Source organism: Aquarana catesbeiana, linkage group LG04, assembly GCF_042186555.1.
Source record: "Aquarana catesbeiana isolate 2022-GZ linkage group LG04, ASM4218655v1, whole genome shotgun sequence".
Classification (NCBI taxonomy): Eukaryota; Metazoa; Chordata; class Amphibia; order Anura; family Ranidae; genus Aquarana; species Aquarana catesbeiana.
The window spans coordinates 42,442,558-42,464,527 of record NC_133327.1 but is presented as its reverse complement, the minus strand read 5'-3'; the positions used below and the strand labels follow the sequence as shown (position 1 = coordinate 42,464,527).

The 21,970-nt window shown below is 43.3% G+C and overlaps 1 protein-coding gene across 1 annotated transcript in view; it reads left to right on the top strand.

Annotated features, from left to right (window-relative positions):
* Positions 1 to 21,970, top strand: part of LOC141139199 (cytochrome P450 2K4-like) — a 42,177-nt gene that overhangs the window by 11,770 nt on the left and 8,437 nt on the right. Inside the window, exons 5-8 of the mRNA XM_073625117.1 lie at positions 988 to 1,161; positions 2,272 to 2,413; positions 5,174 to 5,358; positions 6,358 to 6,499. Of these exons, the coding sequence (XP_073481218.1) occupies positions 988 to 1,161; positions 2,272 to 2,413; positions 5,174 to 5,358; positions 6,358 to 6,499 (643 nt within the window). The remainder of the gene's footprint in view (positions 1 to 987; positions 1,162 to 2,271; positions 2,414 to 5,173; positions 5,359 to 6,357; positions 6,500 to 21,970) is intronic.

Here is a 21,970-nt window from a genome sequence, read left to right as displayed (position 1 = left end):
TTCATGTGACAACACTGAAGAAATGACACTTTGCTACAATGTAAAGTAGTGAGGGTACAGTTTGTATAACAGTGTACATTTGCTGTCCCCTCAAAATAACTCAACACACAGCCATTAATGTCTAAACCGCTGGCAGCAAAAGGGAGTACACCTCTGAGTGAAAATGTCCAAATTGGGCCCAATTAGCCACCCCTCCTGGTGTCATGTGACTTGTTAGTGTTACAAGGTCTCAGGTGTGAATGGGTGAGCAGATGTTTTAAATTTAGTGTTATCGCTCTCACTCTCTCATACTGGTCACTGGAAATTCAACATGGCACCTCATGGCAAAGAACTCTTTGAGGATATGAAAAAAAGAATTGTTGCTCTACATAAAGATGGCCTAGGCTATAAGAAGATTGCCAAGACCCTGAAACTGAGCTCCAGCATGGTGGCCAAGGTGGAGGAGAGCAAGGTCTCTAACATCCACCAGTTCCGTGATGTCGTCATGGAGGTGTGGAAGAGGACTCCAGTGGCAACCTGTGAAGCTCTGGTGAACTCCATGCCCAAGAGGGTTAAGGCAGTGCTGGAAAATAATGGTGGCCACACAAAATATTGACACTTTGGGCCCAATTTGGACATTTTCACTTAGGGGTGTACTCACTTTTGTTGCAGGCGGTTTAGACATTAATGGCTGTGTGTTGAGTTATTTTGAGGGGACAGCAAATTTACGCGGTCCTGTGTACAGTATCTCACAAAAGTGAGTATACCCCTCACATTTTTGTAAATGTTTTATTATATCTTTTCATGTGACAACACTGAAGAAATAACACTTTGCTACAATGTAAAGTAGTGAGTGTACATTACCTGAGCTTTGAATACTAAGGCGAGAAGGAAAACTAAGGTTGTTTTCACCCATAATTCTCCCTCCATCCACATCACAAAAACATTGTAACACATACTGCAAAAAATCAAGGTCCCAACATATATACAATTTTGTCTTGTTCTTAGATGTACAATTTCTTCCCTATCTTCTATTATCTGTGTGGAGCACATAGCCAGGTGATGCAGAATATAAAAGATATACACAACTTTTTGAAGACAGAGTTTGTGGAGCACCTGAAAGGACTGGATAGAGATGACCAGAGAGGGTTTATTGACGCATTCCTTGTCAAGCAAGAAGAGGTAAAAATAAGTAATGAACTTATAATGTCAAATACCCAAATGTAAAGCCCACCCTCAGGCAACATTTTTATCTTGTTTTAAATAGGATGGGGAAGGCCTCAATTCTTGGTTGGATTTTTATTGCTGTCATTTGTACATATTCGGAAAATGTTCCATCACGTTCTTTCCTGGCAAAAGTCTCTTCAACTTAGAAATAAACAAAAAATGTTTTACAGAGTGTAGAGTGGAGTAATTTTATTAAGCAGGGCGTAGGAAAACTGTATCCAACTCAAGAGAAGCCACCACAAAGTCACCTGGACAGTGAATTTGTTTTGTATTAGTTTGATAAGGATTAGAAACAATAATAGTAATGCACTGATGACTGTGGCGTAATAGAATTGCTGTAAAAGAATGCCCAGTTTTCATGGATCGATCCACAATTACAAGTACTGGAGGAGTGCTTCCACAGGAGGGGTTGTAATATTGTACAATGTGACCGGTGACACAGCACCCTGCTGTATCAGGCTATCCAACCTTCCTGACTTAGGTACTGAAGTGTAATATACCCAGCAGGATGGCCCTGATCAATCCTTCTCGTACAGAACTTCTCCCTGCTCAATTAATTGTGACCTTAGCCAGTGGGACTTTGTCCCTATCCTCACATATGCTTCTAGGGCACCCAAATGAAATGGGGCATCCCCTACATCAGAACCCTAATCAAGATGGCTGCTGCAGATCTTGCAGGAATTCCAAATTGTCCAATCTGACAATTTACCAAGATGGCTGCTGGAGCCCACAAGGAGAGACCATTCCCCTTATCGAACTCCTTTTCACCTGGAGAAGTGGTACTATGGCCTCAGGCTGGAGAAATACACAGACTGCACCTGCCTACAATTGGACTATGCAAATGTAGATCACCATTTATTCTCCATGATGAAGAGGATGTTAAAATTTCAGGAGGACACAAACACTACCAACTATTACTAACAACTCGAATTTGTCTACAAATATTATTTTGGCTAATGTAAATAGGGAGAGTAGTAGCATTTAATTTTTTTCTACATTGCACCTTATCTTTAAATATGTTTTCCTTATTATTATTATTATCATTTGTTACTGTTTCTTACTTAGGAAAAATTGGATCCTGATACATATTTCCATGAAATGAATTTGCTGAGCACAGTGACAACTTTATTTATGGCTGGGACTGAAACCACCTCGGCCACCATCCACTGGGCCCTCATATATATGATACAATACCCTGAAATTCAAAGTAAGTATTCATTTTGAGGGTTATTATTTTTATTAAGGATGAGTGAATCTACCCAAGTTCAATTTGCAGAGGCTTCGTCGAATTCTGCTTAAAATCCCCCAAAACTCTAACTTGGCATTGAACCATTTGAGGGAGGGTGAATATTTGAGGGAATCTTTGAGGGAATGAATCTTGACTCTAAAATAGGGTCATTATCAAGGCGAGTATGTAAGCTATTGTCAAAAGGGCATGGGGAGCTGGACATTATGATGGGAAAATTAAACAAAACAAACAAAAAAAAGATTTTTTTAAAAAGATACTATAGAGCTGAAAGAGGGTCCCTTTAATGCAGCTTTGAAAGCAACATGAGAAAAACATAAATCCTTTAAACCAGTGGTCCCCAACCTTTTTGGCTCCGGGGACTGGTGTTGTGGAAGAAAATTGTGCCAAGGCCCGGGGGGGGGGGGGGGGGGGGGGGGTATGGGGATATGCAGCTTTTTGCGGGCAATTTATGGGGGCAATGGCTGGTGCTTTAATTATCACGTCACCTTGGTTGATATAGTGTCAAGATAATTGAAGTGCATTATTTCTATTATTACGTTGTAATATAGAATAAAATAGTTCAACTCACCATAATTCAGAATGTGCCACCAGATGCAGAGTGACACTTGCCACGTTACCTGCCATCAGATGCAGCTTGTCATTTGCCATGTCGCCTGCCACCAGATGTGGTTTGTCACCTGCCATCACATGAAGGTTGTCACTGCAGTGGTGGCAGCACAGACATGTGCATTTGTACAGAGGCAAGCCTGGAGTAGTGGGTAGTAGTGAGGGAGAACAGCGGTGATAGGTGGCGGGCGGTGTGAGATGATCTCATCTCTTTGCTCCCCTGCCTCACCTCCATCAGTGTAGCGGTGTTCTGCCGTGCTGTGTGGGCAGAAGAGCAGTGATGCGGGCGATGAGAGATGATCTCATCTCTCTGCTCCCCCGTCTCACCTCCAGCATTATAGCAGCCCCACTGAGAATGCAGAAGAGTGGTGTTGCGGGCGGAGGTGAGGGAGGACATCAGACAGGGCCATGGCTCGGGGGTTGATGACCCCTGCTTTAAACTACATGCTTGGGAGATTCCTGTGCTGTATGAGGCAGTGCTGTATTTAGGCCTAGGCCGACAAGTTCCAGGCCTAGGGGGGCACTTTTCGGGGGGGCAGTGAAAAAGCCACCCCCCCACCTGCCTTCCCGAGTCCTGGATCCTGCAGCCTTCTCCCACACAAATGCAGGCTCCAGCAGCTGGCTTGCTGTAGCAGTATTGTGGTGTGACTGCGTGCTTGGCGGGGGGGCAGCGACTCGCACCCCCATAAGCGGCCAGTGACTGGCAGCATGTAATTGGACAGGTGGAGACGGAGCCTAAAATTCACCTTCTACCCTCCTCCATTCGACTTTTACTGCATCGCTCGTCTCCCCAGCCTGGGGCGGGGTGTGTCGGATGACAGGAGGAGGAGAGAGAGCGAGAGAGAAGCACGAGGGGAACCACCTAGCCAGAACAGCAGGTAAAATTAAGTAAATTACTATTACTCTTGTAATGTGCACATGCATGGGATCACTTTATTGCAATATCATGATCTGTATATCCATTTCCATATTGAGCACAGATTAGCTGCTTGGGTGCATGTGCTACAAACTCATTAAACAGTCCACCTTCAGTGAAAGTTCATGTACTGCAAACTTTGCAGTAGATGAACTTTACAGTACAAATTGCCTCAGTGTGAAAGGGGTCTAAAGGGGAACTGTTTAATGAGTTTGTAGCATACATCACTTTATTGCAATATCATGATCTGTATATTAATGAATTTCACTGTATATAGACTGCTTAATGAGTTTGTATTAATTTCAGCATGTGCAAAGTGCTCCATGCATGCTGAAATCAATGCAAACTCATTAAAGAGGTTAAGGCTGCACTGATTGCCACTGATTAGTCGGCACTCTTAAGCTGCACTGATAAGGTAGCTCTGATATGCTACAGTGATGGGCACTGATGAGGCCGCACTGATGGCCACTGATAACCTGCACTGATGAGGCTGCATTGATGGGCACCAGTGAGGCTGTGCTGATGGGCACCGGTGAGGCTGCGCTGATGGGCACCGGTGAGGCTGTGCTGATGGGCACTGGTGAGGCTGCATTGATGGGCACCGGTGAGGCTGCATTGATGGGTACTGATAAGGCTGCACTGATGAGTACTGATGAGGCTGCATTGAAGGGCAGTGATGAGGCTACACTTGGTACCCACTTTTAATGTAGAGAGAGAGAGGTGGAGCTCTAAGATGAAAAGGTGAAGCCTAAAAGGGAAGGGGTGTGGTTTACAGGTGACAGGGCGAGACTTAAACTGAAAGGGGTGTTACCTTGACAAGAAGGGGTGGGTCATATTTAAATTAGGGGTGCATGGGTTTAGTCAGGCCCAGGGCAGCACAAAACCTAAATACACCACTGGTATGAGGTCTTATGAAACAGCATCAGCGACATCATATTCTAGGATTCTAGGATATCATTTGTCATAAAAACAATTGTTCCCATTGGAAGACCCCACCCCCCAAAAAAAAATATTTTTATGGTGACGACTGTAAAATTTTGGATTCTTTATTTCCTACTTTCTTGATGACAAAGGCCAGCAGGACAAATAGTGAGAGTGAATATTCCAGGTGGTCCACCTTCTTGGTGAGCCGGTGGGTTATTATAGCATGCCTAAAAAGATATAATTGTGTTTTATGTACTTAATATTTTACTTAGAGCGAGTACATGAGGAAATTAATAGCGTGATTGGATCGGCTCAGCCACGGATTGATCATCGCAAGGACATGCCTTACACAAACGCAGTCATCCATGAGACACAGAGATTTGCCAATATCTTACCTATGAATCTTCCCCGAGAAACTACAAGAGATATAACCTTTCAGGGTTACCATCTACCAAAGGTCATTTTTACTTTGATTGTTTTTTTTTTGCTTTTCTGGTGCACATTGTAGGGATAAGACTTATCTTTTGTAACAAATATTGCAAATTTTACCATAATTAAAGTGCAGCTCTAGTAAAACATTCACAGCTTATCTTAACCCCCAAAATGTTATATATTTTGCACCTTTCCAGTCTTTACATGTTGTGGCTGCATTTGTTTTCTTCTTTTTTTTTCTTTTGTTTTTACCTGGTGATCCTACAAATAACACAGGTCTAGTCATATCTACATTCATTTCTCCACTGTATCTGTGGAGGGAGCCATGTTAGTCCCATAGGATGGAGTTAAAACGTCTGCCTTCATTTATCTCCATTACATGGTGAATTTATGGGATTAGTAGTTTACAGTAAAAAAATATAGATGTTTGTGCTTTCTTTTCCGCTCACAGGAAGTGACAAGGGCACTGCATTTCTGGCAAGAAAGGTACATTCTGTACTTGCTAAAAATGTTGTAAACATGTTAAAAAGAAAACGAATGCAGCAACCACATCTAAGCACTGTTAAGCTACAATATTAAATTAGATAATACAATTGTTTTTCATATTAAATACACTCTAATTTCATTGTTGATGTGCAGTTTAATGTATTATTTGCCGAAGAATTATTGATTTTGGTCAGCCATTCTTGTGATGCAGACACCTCCAGCAGTCAGTAAGATCAGTTTGCTTCTTCCTGTATTATTTCTAAGTTCACTGGAGGGAGTTGATGAGCAGGAGGATGGAGACAGAGAGGTGACAGAGATGGAGACAGAGAGGTAACAGAGACAGCTGTATTGCTGAAAATTATTTTGCTATCTCTAACAATTAACTCCTGCCATGGCATGGTATTAAATCCCAATTTAAAAATAATTTACGGTAAATAATAAAAAAAAAAACTTGGCCAAGTTCAGAAACATAAACAATTTTGACGGTACAATATTCCAATATGATTGTAAAATTATTTTTATTTCCATCTTTTTTTAGGGAATGTACATTGTTCCTCTTCTAGAATCTGTATTATATGATAAAACCCAATTTGAAAGACCAGAGTCGTTCTATCCGGAACATTTCCTTGATTCACAGGGGGCATTTGTGAAGAAGGAGGCTTTCATGCCCTTTTCAGCAGGTAATATACTGTACTGTGTTTGACAACAGATATGCAAAAACAATATTTTCACAAATATACCATTACAGAGAGTCCCGGAGCCAAAGAAAGGAGAGAAATAGGCGTAGGGACAACATGACATGGCTGGACGGCACAGTTGCCGCTTTAAGATCAGGTTTCCCCTTTTAGAAAAGGGGAGTGGGCTGGGTGAGGGCGTCGCCCAGAGCTTGAGAAAGGAAAGGAGAGGGGGAAGTGACATCAATCGTAAGAGCGGAGGAGGAAGCGATTAGACGTCTCACCCTCACCGCTCTGTATCCTCCTCTCATCCTCTCATACACAGTGCTGCATAGCTAGGATGGAGGGCTGATAGCCCAGCGCAGAGCGGCGGCCACCGCACAAGGTGCAGATTGGCTGTAAGCCCCTATGGCAGCCAGGGAGGCGGTCGGCAGAGCGGCAATAGACGGGGGGGCGGCGGCACCACATGCACGGCGGTCACGGCCGCCGGAAGTTTTCAGCCAGGGAACAGGCGACAGTGGAGCTCAGAGGTGGCAGCTACCAGCAGAAGGGAGTGAACCCCCGACCCAGGGCACACCATGGTGCCGGAGGACAAGGTACAGGGGCAGAGCGGGACCTGTCCAAGGGGCAAGGGCGCGGCGGGGGGAGCCCAGTACAGCGCATGGCTCTGCTCCCCCTGGCTCGTCGCAGAAACACAGCGCAGGCGGCCAGGGGCTGCGGGGGGCAGATCTGGGTAGCCAGCCGGCCCACAGTTTCACGCTGCACAGCTGAGGGTTCAAGAGGAGCACAGGGTTGTTGGGGAGCGACGTCGGAGGTCGGGGTCGAGGACCCAGCCAAGCAGTAAGTGCAGGGGCCCGTCACGGGGGACAACGAACACTCAGAAAACGGAACGGTCCTGCAGGGATGCAGCCTACGGTCGGTAGGACGGAAGGACAGCAGCAGATCGGAGGGTGAAAGGTCCGGGTCGGAGCGTGACGATGGTCAAGGACATCCAGCAGCGGTGGTTCCAGGAGTGACGGCTGGTGGGCCCCTTGCCTGGGCAGCCTGGTGAGGATGATTCTTACTTTATTTCTACTTTCTGATTTAGTCTGTTGGGGTTGGGTTAGTCTACCTGGGCTGTCAGGTTTAGGGGTAATTGCGGGAGCTGGGGGGAACACGTCTACTCCCGTACTGACAAGAGACAGGACTCCGGACAGGTACCATCTGGGTTAGGTGGGGTTAGTGGCAAAGTGGTTGGTGAAGCGCTTTTAGCTGGGCATATGAAGCAGTCCTGGACAGGCATTCTACACCACCACATACACTCATACGGTAGGGGGCGCCCTCAGGGTGCAGGAGTTACAGCTGCGACATGGGTGAGTCTCCCGGTTTAGTGGACAGGCTCAGTATAGCCAGGGTAAGACAGGGGAGGTTGCAGCCAGAAAAAGCAAGTTGGACAACGGGGATATCGGTTGAGTCCCCGTGCCCAGCTGCGTGGCTACAAGCATTTGCCATAGGGGAGACAGGACTAAGTAAAAGACCCCGAGCAATGTTCGGCTCGGTTGGTTTACTTGCAGGCTTGTAGTGAGGCACACAAGACTCATGGCGGTGGCTTGGCTTAGGCACAATGCATAGTTTTGGCAACGGATGGCCGTCCGACTGTCCCTACACTGGGCCCATAAGGACGTCAGCCGGAGGATGAGGCTATTGCAGCGTCGCGGGCTACTAATCGGTTTTTAGGCAAGGGTAAGATTTGGGACAAACTGTCTAGTCTGACACACGGGTTCAGGCGGTGTCTATCACATTCACGGTTCGAGGGGTTTTTTTTTGGAGGTAAGAACAGTAAGTGCCGTGGGGTCCGGTATTAAGAGGGTCTACGCCCTTGCATGGGAGTAGGATGCTTTCTTTCCTCAGTATATGCCCGGACCGAGCAGCGGTAAAAATTTTTTGGGGACAGGTTTTTGTCCTAACGGTTTATATACCTTGGCGTTCGCGAGGGTCCTACCCTAGTCGGTGAATTTATAGGCTGCCTTGGTCATACAGAATCGGTTTTGGAAAAACTGGGAAGGGGGTTTGCTATGGGGCCCAGGGCACCTTTAGCAGGCCTCTTCCGGGCAGGGTGGTCTTTCCACTGGAAGTGGTTTCCCCAGAGAGAGCCCAACAAGTTTGGATTTATTCAACACCGGGCCTTTACAAAAGGGGGGTCCGTCAGTGATTCCAATGCCCCTGAGGAAAGGGAGGGTAAAGTACACTTCTTTTATGCAGCGGTGGCATCGTGTGACGGTATAGGTATAGGTCTTAGGGGGCCAAGTCAGGCAATTCATTGGCTTTTAGGATATTGCTGGTACATACGGTCAGCTTTCTGCTGGTGGGAGACACAGGGTAGGGGCACAGTATGCAGATCTTTGACCGCTGATGGATCGGTCCAGCTAAGTGCCGTTTTTTCGGGATGTTCAGTTCTTTCTAAGACAGGGCAGTACGGGATCTTTTGGGTGTCTCAGGGCGCATGCTTTACATAGTTTAGTTGTATGTTTTGCCCGGCGGGTTCCAATATCTGTGCCGACTTGTGGGGGACGGTATAACATCGGAAGGTATGTTTCGGGGTTTCGTTAGCTATGGGGGATAACAGAGGGCCCCTCAATAAACATTTCATTCCTGGAAATCGCAATGGAGTCTATGGGTATGTAATGTGGCCTGCCTAGGGACAAGCTAGAGAGGCTATAGGACGAGGTGCAGGGGGCTTTTTAGAGTCCGCAAGGTGCAAGTTACGTCAACTACTATAGGTGCTGGGGAAAACGGTGTGTTGTTTTCAACAGCATTAGCCCCATGGGCAAGGTTTTATTGTGCTGGCGGCAGCAACCGCAGGCTCAGGGACTTCCACTCACTTTTGGAACATTACTAAGGTTACTGAAAGGAATGGCGGGTGCGGCAGTATTTTCTACACTCGCTCAGCGGGCGTTTTTTTTGGATGTCATGTCCCATCAGCGATGGTGACTTGGGAATTAGTCGCGGAGGCGGCATGGTCCATGGGGTCGTAGCCTTTTTCAGGGGACCACGAGCGCTGCTACGTGGCCATCAGCTTGTTTCGATACCGGGTTTTGCAGAACCTGGTTTCGGGTGGAATTGTTCACATTGTAGTGACCTTACAAGTTGGGGGCATTCCTTTTGCAGCCAACAGGTCTGTTGTAACTAGGTCTATCGGGGGATTGTACAGGTGTTTTTTTTTTTTTTTTTTCTGCTGACCACGGCATACGTGCCGGGGGTCAGGCGTGTTGTGCCATTGGGTACTGCGCTGCTTACAAGGGATACATTCATTTACGCTGTGTACTTATTAGGGATTGATAACACTTTGGCTGTGGCTTGTCTAGTTTTTTCAGTGGGATAGGTTTTGGGGTTTGTCGCCATAAGCGGGCCTGCTTTGGGAATGTAGTAAGGAGGATTGACAACCTATTGGTAAGGCAAATTGTTATGAGTACTTAAACGGTATGCAGGACGGGTTTGCTTGCTTAACAGGATTGGTATGTCCCCAGCAGGTCATTGCATAGCACATGCGGTTCTCTATGGTATTAATATGGTTTTAGCAGGGGATCTCGGCAGCTGCCATTGACCGCAGGTTGTCAGGACAAAGTCTTCTTTTAAGTGGTTTGGGCTACGGTATCACACCAAAGGGTTTTTAGGTATAAAACAAATGGTTATGGGTACAGGTTGTGGATAAGAAGAGGGTTGGGAGGCGCCCGGTCTCCTTTGAGATATTACAGGTCTGGTATTTGGTTTGCTAAAGGTTTACAGCTCTCTGTATGCAAGGGCTTTATGGGTGCAGCAGTTGCAATAGCATTCTTTTGTTGGGACATTAGGCCTGTGGTCTTGGAGTCCTTTTTTGTACACATGTGGACAGGTGTGTCCTTATCGAGGTTAACGCGTGGAGCGGTCAGAATAGGGGGTCAGCAGCTGGGCATGACCCACAAAAGAGTTTTTCGTTCTTATTCCCTTTTTGGATGGGGCAGCCACAGAGCAGCACGGGCGGCTGCTGTAGGAAGCAGCTTGGCGCATTGGTGCATGGGACTCAGATAGATGTAAGGGGTACATTCGCCCTCATTGTATGGGGTAATATGTTGCACATTTCTGTGTGCTAATGGCATACAGCGTTGATGATTGCTGTTTATGTGTTTTGCGCTGTCATTTATTATTGTGCACAGGTCGCGAGGATGGCCAGTTGGTATACTTGTCACTCCTATGTTATGGGGGGTTCAGAAGAACTGAGGTTCGGCTGAACGGCAGGCAGTCCACTATCCTCTGGCTGTAGTCTGGTCAGGTACAGTGTGCCCTGGCAGGTGGTGGGACAGGCTTGGGGGATGTACAGGTCCTCCCGTTTGCACTTGTCCCTGCATGTTTGCGGTTACGCGTGGGGTAATCGGTATGGGAGCCAAACTTCTGAGGGACCTCATTTGTGACGTAATAATGCAATGTTTTTACGTTTATTAGTGGCTTACCCAGGTATGAGCAATAATATGGTTTAATATGGTGGGGCTGGATGTCATTGCAGTGGGCCCTGTCTAGTAAGAAGGTGGACCGGGCCCGCTTAAGGAGGTGAGCAGGCTTTCATAAAGACGGGGGTTGGTCATACGCCTCTGAGAGCGGGTGCTGGATACATGGAGGTATCAGATTAAGGTTGGGGTACACCTTAAGGTGTGGATTTTTGTTGTAGGCAATGTACCTTCAGGAAGGCATTCAGCGAAGGCTGAGGGTGTGGGGGCGCACGCAAGGGTAAGGTGTTACCCCTTTCGTGCTGTGGCAGTGTTGGGTCGATGGAGAAGGAGAAGATAGAGGTTACATGTATGGAACATGTTGTACCCATCCATGGGATGGGGGTGTTTTCTGGTACCCATCCATGAAAGGATGGGGGTTGTTTCTGGTACCCATCCATAAAAGGATGGGGGTTGTTTCTGGTACCCATCCATAAAAGGATGGGGGTTGTTTTTGGTACCCATCCATGAAAGGATGGGGGTTGTTTCTGGTACCCATCCATGAAAGAATGGGGGTTGTTTTGGTACCCATCCATAAAAGGATGGGGGTTGTGTCTGGTACCCATCCATGAAAGGATGGGGGTTGTTGTTGGTACCCATCCATGAAAGGATGGGGGTTGTGTATGGTTCTTTCAGGTTACGAAGGGGTTAACCTGGAAGGGTTAAAAAGGGTAGGTCACTGCGAAGGTTGGGTACTGCCTCCGAGTCAGGGGTTTCCGACTGGAGGCCTAAAGTTAAAAGAGGTTGTTCGCAGTGACCAATCTATGTTGTTTCCCGCTATGACGCTAAAAAGTATATATTGAAGTTTAATGGTTATTTATGAAGATGTTATTTAATTAATGTTATAATTGGTTAATAAATAGGCCGTCAAGGCCATTTACTCCAAAACCTTGTCAAGTCATTTGTGAAGGGTTTGGAGGGGAGGGGAAGTTGTTGGGGACAAAAAGGTATCAGGAGACTGGGCTTAAGTCCTACATATGTCAAGAGAGTCCCGGAGCCAAAGAAAGGAGAGAAATAGGCGTAGGGACAACATGACATGGCTGGACGGCACAGTTGCCGCTTTAAGATCAGGTTTCCCCTTTTAGAAAAGGGGAGTGGGCTGGGTGAGGGCGTCGCCCAGAGCTTGAGAAAGGAAAGGAGAGGGGGAAGTGACATCAATCGTAAGAGCGGAGGAGGAAGCGATTCCCACCCACCCGCCCTGGAGTTGGTTGGAAAGGGGTAAAGGACAAGTCAGGATGACCGGCAGTGTTGGGTCGATGGAGAAGGAGAAGATAGAGGTTACATGTATGGAACATGTTGTACCCATCCATGGGATGGGGGTGTTTTTTGGTACCCATCCATGAAAGGATGGGGGTTGTTTCTGGTACCCATCCATAAAAGGATGGGGGTTGTTTCTGGTACCCATCCATAAAAGGATGGGGGTTGTTTTTGGTACCCATCCATGAAAGGATGGGGGTTGTTTCTGGTACCCATCCATGAAAGAATGGGGGTTGTTTTGGTACCCATCCATAAAAGGATGGGGGTTGTGTCTGGTACCCATCCATGAAAGGATGGGGGTTGTTGTTGGTACCCATCCATGAAAGGATGGGGGTTGTGTATGGTTCTTTCAGGTTATGAAGGGGTTAACCTGGAAGGGTTAAAAAGGGTAGGTCACTGCGAAGGTTGGGTACTGCCTCCGAGTCAGGGGTTTCCGACTGGAGGCCTAAAGTTAAAAGAGGTTGTTCGCAGTGACCAATCTATGTTGTTTCCCGCTATGACGCTAAAAAGTATATATTGAAGTTTAATGGTTATTTATGAAGATGTTATTTAATTAATGTTATAATTGGTTAATAAATAGGCCGTCAAGGCCATTTACTCCAAAACCTTGTCAAGTCATTTGTGAAGGGTTTGGAGGGGAGGGGAAGTTGTTGGGGACAAAAAGGTATCAGGAGACTGGGCTTAAGTCCTACATATGTCATGTAATTCATGTAGCTCACAATTCTACCCCTCACCCATTGTGGTCTGATAGAGTACCCAAAACCAAATGACACACGGCACAGTGCATTCATCAAGTCATATGGTCAATGTAGCATATAATGTCACAGGATGGCTTGACAGCATGGTGCCATTCCCAAAGTTGCCTGAACACTATTCCTACATTCTTCTAGAGTGAACTGAGATCCCTGAAAGCAAGATCGTTCTGATGATATACAGACTAACTTATTGTTCCAGCAAAAGGAATGCTGCAGGGACCGGTGTTTTTCTAAAGTATTTTACACTAGGCCTAGCACATTCTTCTTTTTTTTTTTACTTTTTATTTATATATTTCTTCAACAACAAGAGCATCTGCTCATGACAGTAAGCAATACATCAACATAGTTCCTTATTAGCATACGTTAGAGAAATGCTTATATCCAAAGGTAATTAACAAAAGTATAAAGGTAACAAGTTAACAAGATGATATCAAGCTCAAGATAACAGATCTCGCCTACCCCAATTGGGTTCAAGCTGTAAGCGTAGATCAGTTATCACGCTATTATATTCAATATGGAAGATATAATTTCTTCTTCAAATTTTTTAATTTGAGGTAATTTTTATTCTTTTTATTAATTATAAAACTACAAGTTACAGTTTTTTTTATAGATAATTAGAGGCTCTAGGGTGGATTTTACCCCCTTCCTGACCAGATCACTTTTTGCGATTCGGCACTGCGTCGCTTTAACTGACAATTGCGCGGTCGTGCGATGTTGTACCCAAACAAAATTGACGTCCTTTTTTTTCCCACAAATAGAGATTTATTTTGGTGGTAATTGATCGCCTCTGCGGTTTTCATTTTTTGCTCTATTTTGCGACAATTTTGAAAAAAAAAAAACACAATATTTTCTACTTTTTGCTATAATAAATATCCCCCAAAAATATATAAAAAAACATTTTTTCCTCAGTTTAGGCCCGATATGTATTCTACATATTTCTGATAAAAAAAAAATCGCAATAAGCGTATATTGATTGGTTTGCGCAAAATTTATAGCGTCTACAAAATGGGGAATAGTTTTATGGCATTTTTATTTAAAATTTTTTTTTATTAGTAATGGCGGCGATCTGCGTTGTTTTTTTAAAAAAAAATTATCAGGACTGCGACATTATGGCGGACAGTTTGGACACTTTTGACACCATTGTCATTTATACAGCGATCATTGCTATAAAAATGCATTGATTACTGTGTAAATGACACTGGCAATGAAGGGGTTAACCACTAGGGGGCGGTGAAGAAGTTAAGTGTGTCCACAGAGTGATTCTAAATATGAGAGGGCTGGGCTTCAACACACATGACAGTGATCACTGCACTCGATGACAGAGAGCAGTGATCTCTGTCCTGTCACTAGGCAGAATAGGGAAATGCCTTGTTTACAATCTCCCCATTCTACCTCTCCGTGACACGCGGTGTTAATTTTGTCGACTAAAACGACTAAAACATTTTAGTCGACTAAATGAATACCATTTTAGTCGACTAAAATACGACTAAAACTAAAACAATTTAAATGACTAAAATAGGACTAAAACTAAAATGGCATTTTAGTCAAAAGAGTAAGACTAAAACTAAATTGAAATTTGACTTCAAAATTAACACTGGTCTGTAGTGCATGTTCATACCTCAATACCTTTAATAATATATGAGATTTTTCACTCCAGCAGTATATAATGAGTTTGGAAATTGTAGAGAAATGTTAACTAATGCATTACAATTTAATTACACCCATTAAATTTTAGATGACTAAAATGAGTTTTAGTCGACTAAAATGTACTGGAGATTTAGTCGACTAAATACGACTAAAACTAAAACAATTGCAGAAGACTAAAATGGGACTAAAACTAAAATGCCATTTTAGTCCTAAGACTAAAACTAAATCGAAATTTGCTGCCAAAATTAACACTTATGACACGATCGTGGGCACCCGGCGGACATCGAGTCCGCGGGACCTGCGGTCACGATCACAGAGACCGCAGCGGTGCGCACGCGCTGGCAACACCTCTTCTTAAAGGGGACGTACCTGTACGCTCTGTTGCCTACCAGTGGCATTCTGCCGACGTAATCGCAAGCGGTTAAAACCATATTTTTCATGCAGATTCTTGATTTGGTCTGTAGTTAGGTTCATTGGTAGTACATGACACTTGTTTTGATTGATCTTGTAGTACGATACATTTTCATAGTATTCTAGTATTTTTTGTGCAGCAGGTAATGATGTATCTGGGTTAGTTAATGATAGTATAATATCATCCGCAAAAAGGCAGATTTTGTGTTCATATTGTCCTATTTTTATGCCTTTAATGTGTGGGTTTATACATATGGATGGCTAATGGTTCTATTGCCAATGAAAAAATAAGGAGAGATAAAGGGCACCCTTGTCTAGTCCCATAAGTTAAAATTAATCTTCTTGAGATTGTGCCTGAGGTGAACACTCTTGGCTGAGGGTTGTGTATATACAGTGCCTTGAAAAAGTATTCACCCCCCCTGGCATTTTTCGTGTTTTGTTGCCTCACAACTTGGAATTAACATGGTTTGTTTGAGGATTCGCATAATTTAATTTACAGAACATGCCCACAACTTTAAAGATGTTTTTTTTTTCTTTTTATTGTGAAGCAAACAACAAATAGGACAAAATAACAGAAAAAGTCAATGTGCATGACTATTCATCCCCCTAAAGTCAATACTTTGTAGAGCCACCTTTTGCGGCTATCACAGCTCCAAGGCACTTTGGATAAGTCTCTATGAGCTTGCCACATCTTAACACTGGGATTTTTGCCCATTCCTCCTTGCAAAACTGCTCCAGCTCCTTCAAGTTGGATGGTTTGCACTTGTGAACAGCAATCTTTAAATTGAATTGAGGTCTGGGCTTTGACTAGACCATTCCAACACATTTACATGTTTCCCCTTAAACCACTCAAGTGTTGCTTTAGCAGTGTGTTTGGGGTCATTGTCCTGCTGGAAGGTGAACCTCCAACCTAGCCTCAAAGAGTGGTACAGGTTCTGCTCAAGAATATCCCTGTATTTAGCACCATCCATCTTTTCCTCAACTCTGACCAGTTCCCCAGTCCTGACTGCTGAAAAGCATCCCCACAGCATGATGCTGCCACCACCATGTTTCACTGTGGGGATGGTGTTCTTTGGGTAAAGTAATGTGTTGGGTTTGCGCCAGACATAGCATTTTCTTTGATGGCCAAAAAGTTCAATTTTAGTCTCCTCAGACCAGAGAACCTTCCTCCATACATTTTGGGAGTCTCCCACATGCCTTTTTGCAAACTCAAAATGTGCCATTTTGTTTTTGCTGAAAGCAATGGCTTTCTTCTGGCCACTCTGCCATAAAGCCCAACTTTATGGAGCATACGGCTTATTGTCGTCCTATGTACAGATACTCCAGACTCTGCTGTGGAACTCTGCAGCTCCACCAGGGTTACCTTATGTCTCTGTGCTGCCTCTCTGAATAATGCCCTCCTTGCCCGGTCCGTGAGTTTTGGTGTGCGGCCGTCTCTTGGCAGGTTTGCTGTTGTGCCATGTTCTTTCCATTTGGTTATGATACAGTTGATGGTGCTCTTAGGGATCATCAAAGATTTGGATATTTTTTTCTAACCTAACCCTGACTTGTACTACTCAACAACATTGTCCCTTACTTGTTTGGAGAGTTCCTTGGTCTTCATGGCAGTGTTTAGTTAGTGGTGCCCCTTGCTTAGGTGTTGAAGCCTCTGGGGCCTTTCAAAAGGTGTGCATATGTAATGACAGATCATGTGACACTTATATTGCACACAGGTGGACATCATTTCACTAATTATGTGACTTCTGAAGGTAATTGGTTGCACCAGAGCTTTTTATGGGCTTCATAACAAAGGGGGTGAATACATACGCACATGTCAATTATCAGTTTTTTATTTCTGAAAAATAGTTTAATGTATATATTTTTTAAATTTTACTTCACCAACTTAGACTTTTGTGTTCTGATCCATTACATATAATTCAGGTTAAAAAAACATTGAACTAAAGGCTGTAATGTAACAAAATAGGTAAAAAGCCAAGGTGGGTGAATACTTTTGCAAGGCACTGTAGACATTATAGCTGAGTGTATAAATCCATTAAATCCAAATTTTGTTAGTGATTTAGAAATATATTCCCAGTGCATTCTGTCGAATGCCTTCTCAGCATCGACAGCTAAGAGAAAGGAAGGCGTCCCATCCCTAACATTTCCTTGGGAAATTGACTGGTATTTGCTACTTGGTTAAACAGTTTATTTAGGTGAGGGGCTAAGATATCCGCACAAACTTTATAGTATTCTGCAGATAATCCATCACTACCTGGTGCTTTGTTTATGGGTAGGTGCTTGATATCTTTAAGAATTTCTTCCTGTGATATTGGTTCATTGAGTTGTTCAAGGGTGATTGGATCAATTTTTGGTAGGTTTACAGAGTTTAAGAAATCATTTATACAGGTGTAGGCTACAAGGTATTTTTGTCTTCCTGATGATTATATAATGATTTGTAATAATCTGCGAATGAGTCTGCTATTTCCTGGGGATTATAATGAGTTTTTCATCAGTTGTATGATGAGTTATTCTATATATTTTATTATTGTTTTTACGTTGGCGTAATTGATTTGCTAGTAATTTGCTAGCTTTTTTACTCTGGGAATAGCGGTTCAGTTTTATTCTTTTTAGGTATCTGTCGTGGTCTGCTATTAAAGCGCATCTTAATTCCATTCTGAGGTTGTTTAGGTGTTGCATTATATTTAAATCTTTGGGGTCTTTTTTTTGTGATTCTTCTAGGCTAGATACAGTCAGGTCCATAAATATTGGGACATCGACACAATTCTACTTTTTTGGCTCTATATACCGCCACAATGGATTTGAAATAAAATAAACAAGATGTGCTTTAACTGTAGACTTTCAGCTTTAATTTGAGGGTATTTACATCCAAATCAAGTGAACTGTGTAGGAATTACAACAGTTTGTATATGTGCCTCCCACTTTTTAATGGGACAAAAAGTAATGGGACAGATTAACAATCATCCATAAAACTTTCACTTTTTAATACTTGGTTCCTTTGCAGTCAATTACAGCCTGAAGTCTGGAATGCATAGACATCACCAGATGCTGGGTTTCATCCCTGGTGATGCTCTGCCAGGCCTCTACTGCAACTGTCTTCAGTTCCTGCTTGTTCTTGGGGCATTTTCTCTTCAGTTTTGTCTTCAGCAAGTGAAATGCATGCTCAATCGGCTTCAGGTCAGGTGACTTGGCCATTGCATAACATTCCACTTCTTTCCCTTAAAAAACTCTTTGGTTGCGTTCGCAGTATGCTTCGGGTCATTGTCCATCTGCACTGTGAAGTGCCGTCCAATGAGTTCTTCACTTCAGAATTCATCCTGCTGCTTTTGTCAGCAGTCACATCATCAATAAATACAAGAGAACCAGTTCCTTTGGCAGTCATACATGCCCACGCCATGACACTACCACCACCATGCTTCACTGATGAGGTGGTATGCTTTGGATCATGAGCAGTTCCTGTCCTTCTCCATACTCTTCTCTTCCCATTACTCTGGTACAAGTTGATCTTGGTCTCATCTGTCCATAGGATGTTGTTCCAGAACTGTGAAGGCTTTTTTAGATGTTGTTTGGCAAAGTCTAATCTGGCCTTCCTGTTTTTGAGGCTCATCAATGGTTTACATCTTGTGGTGAACCCTTTGTATTCACTCTGGTGAAGTCTTCTCTTGATTTTTGACTTTGACACACATACACCTACCTCCTGGAGAGTGTCTTGATCTGGCCAAGCGTTGTGAAGGGTGTTTTCTTCACCAGGGAAAGAATTCTTCGGTCATCCACCACAGTTGTTTTCCGTGGTCTTCGGGGTCTTTTGGTGTTTCTGAGCTTCCGGTGCGTTCTTTCTTTTTAAGGATGTTTCAAACAGTTGATTTGGCCACACCTAATGTTTTTGCTATCTCTATAATGGGTTTGTTTTGTTTTTTTCAGCCTAATGATGGCTTGCTTCACTGATAGTGACAGCTCTTTGGATCTCATATTGAGAGTTGATAGCAACAGATTCCAAATGCAAATAGCACACTTGAAATGAACTCTGGACCTTGTATCTGCTCCTTGTAAATGGGATAATGAGGAAATAACACACACCTGGCCACGGAACAGCTGAGCAGCCAATTGTCCCATTACTTTTGGTCCCTTAAAAAGTGGGAGACACATATATAAACTGTTGTAATTTCTACACTATTCACCTGATTTGGATGTAAATACCCTCAAATTAAAGTTGGAAGTCTGCAGTTAAAGCACATCTTGTTCGTTTCATTTGAAATCTATTGTGGTGGTGTATAGAGCCAAAAAGATTAGAATGTCCCAATATTTATGGACCTGACTGTATGTCATTTAGTAGTTTGTTTATATTTTTGTTTCTTTTTTTCCCTGCTGCTACCTGTATAAGAATTCCTCTTACAAATGCTTTATGAGTACACCAAAGAATTTGCAGTGTTCAAGGACTCATCTTTATGGAATTCAAAAAATGTTGTTAGTTTTTTTTATTACAGACAAATTGTCCTTTTGAGATAGAATAAAGGTATTGTTTCTCCATAAGGTGTTGTTGGTACAGGTTAGTCCTGTTTGGATTTCTATTGTGATTGGTGCATGGTCGGACCAAGTTATATTATGTATTTTGGCATCGACTACCTTTTGTAGAAGGTACAATTTGTCTGTAATAAAGTAGTCTATTCTGGAGAAGGATTTATGAACATGTATAAAAAAAAAGTATAGTCCCTTTCAGTGGTGTGTTGGCATCTCCATGGGTCATATAGGTCTTCATCGTGAAGCATCTTGCTAAGTCCAAATCTGGTGGAGTTTTCCTTTTTGGAGGTGTCCATAATGGGATCTAGAGGTGCGTCAAAGTCTCCACACAGCATAAGTTGGCCTTTTTGTATTTTCCTTGCTGTCATTATTGTTTTCCATATAAATCTTTGTGGATGTTTATTAGGAGCATATATGTTTATGATTGTATAAGCTGTGTTGTCAATGTTTGCTGCCAGAATGATATATCTTCCTTGACTATCTGTTTTAAGGTCCAGTAGCTGAAAGGCGACAGTGTCTTTAATTGCTATTACAACTCCCTTTTTCTTTTTTTTATTGTTGGAGACAAAAATTTGTGGAAACTTGTGGTGTGAGAAATTGGGTGCTTTATCCTTTGCAAAATGTGATTCTTGTATGCAAACTACATTGCTTTTGAATTTTAATGCATCGTTCCAGAAAGCTCTTCTTTTGTATGGACTATTGAGACCTTTAGTGTTAATTGACCTTAGTTTAAGTCCCATAATGTTGGTGGCAGTTGGTGGCAGTTGATTCTTGTTCAAGCGGATGTGCACTAGCGTTTTCATCTTGCTTGTGGGCATTTGAAGCCCACAAGCAATCACTTACTGGTTCCAGTATTGCAGATCTACCAGCATTCCTTGCTGGTTCCCGCGCATGCTCAATAGTAACGGCACGGAGCGTCGTAAACATCCTGGTTGCCATCACAACGGGCGGCATCTTAGAAAGTCCCCTCCCCGTTGTGATGTCTAACAATAGTATACACAGCAAGTCCCACAAGATTTCACGCCGGGCCTCCGCACTGACTCCTGAGAGCAATGACACGAGATCCCAGGAGGCAGGAGATTACGCAAATACCTGCAAAATACCTGCCCACAGCCGCAGAGAGTGTATGCAGCAAAGAAAAAAAGACACAAATATACAGGTACACCAGGGGAAAAAAATGTTCCAATTTGCATTCTATGCTGTATTTAAAAATGACTGAGATAAACTTTAAAAATTGTGTGAACAACCACTTAGTAATTAGTAATTGAAAAAGAAATTACCTCAATTCTGCTCTTCTTGTTGTTGCCTTTTATGGCCAGTAGATGGTGGTATTGCTCCTTTAATCTTGCAAAATGAAAACATAACAGTGAAACAAACATTTTGGTCAAAGTAAGAGAAAATTGAGTACTGACCGTGATACTTTTTTTATTTGCACTAACATATCATTTTTCATGGACGAGCTTTTGGGGTGTGTCCCCTTCAAGGTCAAACAGTACTGATTCACAAAAGTTTTATCAGAAGGTAAAATGTTAAAACAAAAGAAAAAAAAGAAAAAAAAAAGAAAAAAAAAATCTCTGAGGGAATGGAAAAAGAAAAACAAACACATACAAATCAATGTGTATGGCAAGAAATTAGGTAAGAATAAGAATAAGGAATTAGGAGTTGGGATGCAACTCCAGTGTACATTGTAATTGTACTAATTATGCTTGGATAGGACGAGTTACAGAACTACCCAGATTTAGGGCTCCCTATAACTTGAGTCCCTGAGAACAGGATTTGGTAATTCTTGTATTTTTCTAATAGTGCATTTCGGTGTAAATTAATTTTTATATAATTCAAAAGGATCCTTGGGAGGGGAGGATGAGGTTCTTCCGTGGTTAGTTTGCCATTGTTGAGGCAGTTTTCCAGGTAAGGGTTTACCTGAGTGTGACGGGAGGGCCCGTGGAACTCAGAATCCCTTGGAAAGTAGGGGATGTCCTTGTTTCAGCTCCCCATATACCTCTTATGTCTAATGCCCCGTACACACGGTCGGACTTTGTTCGGACATTCCGACAACAAAATCCTAGGATTTTTTCCGACGGATGTTGGCTCAAACTTGTCTTGCATTCAAACGGTCACACAAAGTTGTCGGAAAATCCGATCGTTCTAAACGCGGTGACGTAAAACACATACGTCGGGACTATAAACGGGGCAGTGGCCAATAGCTTTCATCTCTTTATTTATTCTGAGCATGCCTGACACTTTGTCCGTCGGATTTGTGTACACACGATCGGAATTCCCGACAACGGATTTTGTTGTTGGAAAATTTTATCTCCTGCTCTCCAACTTTGTGTGTCGGAAAATCCGATGGAAAATGTCCGATGGAGCCCACACACGGTCCGAATTTCCGACAA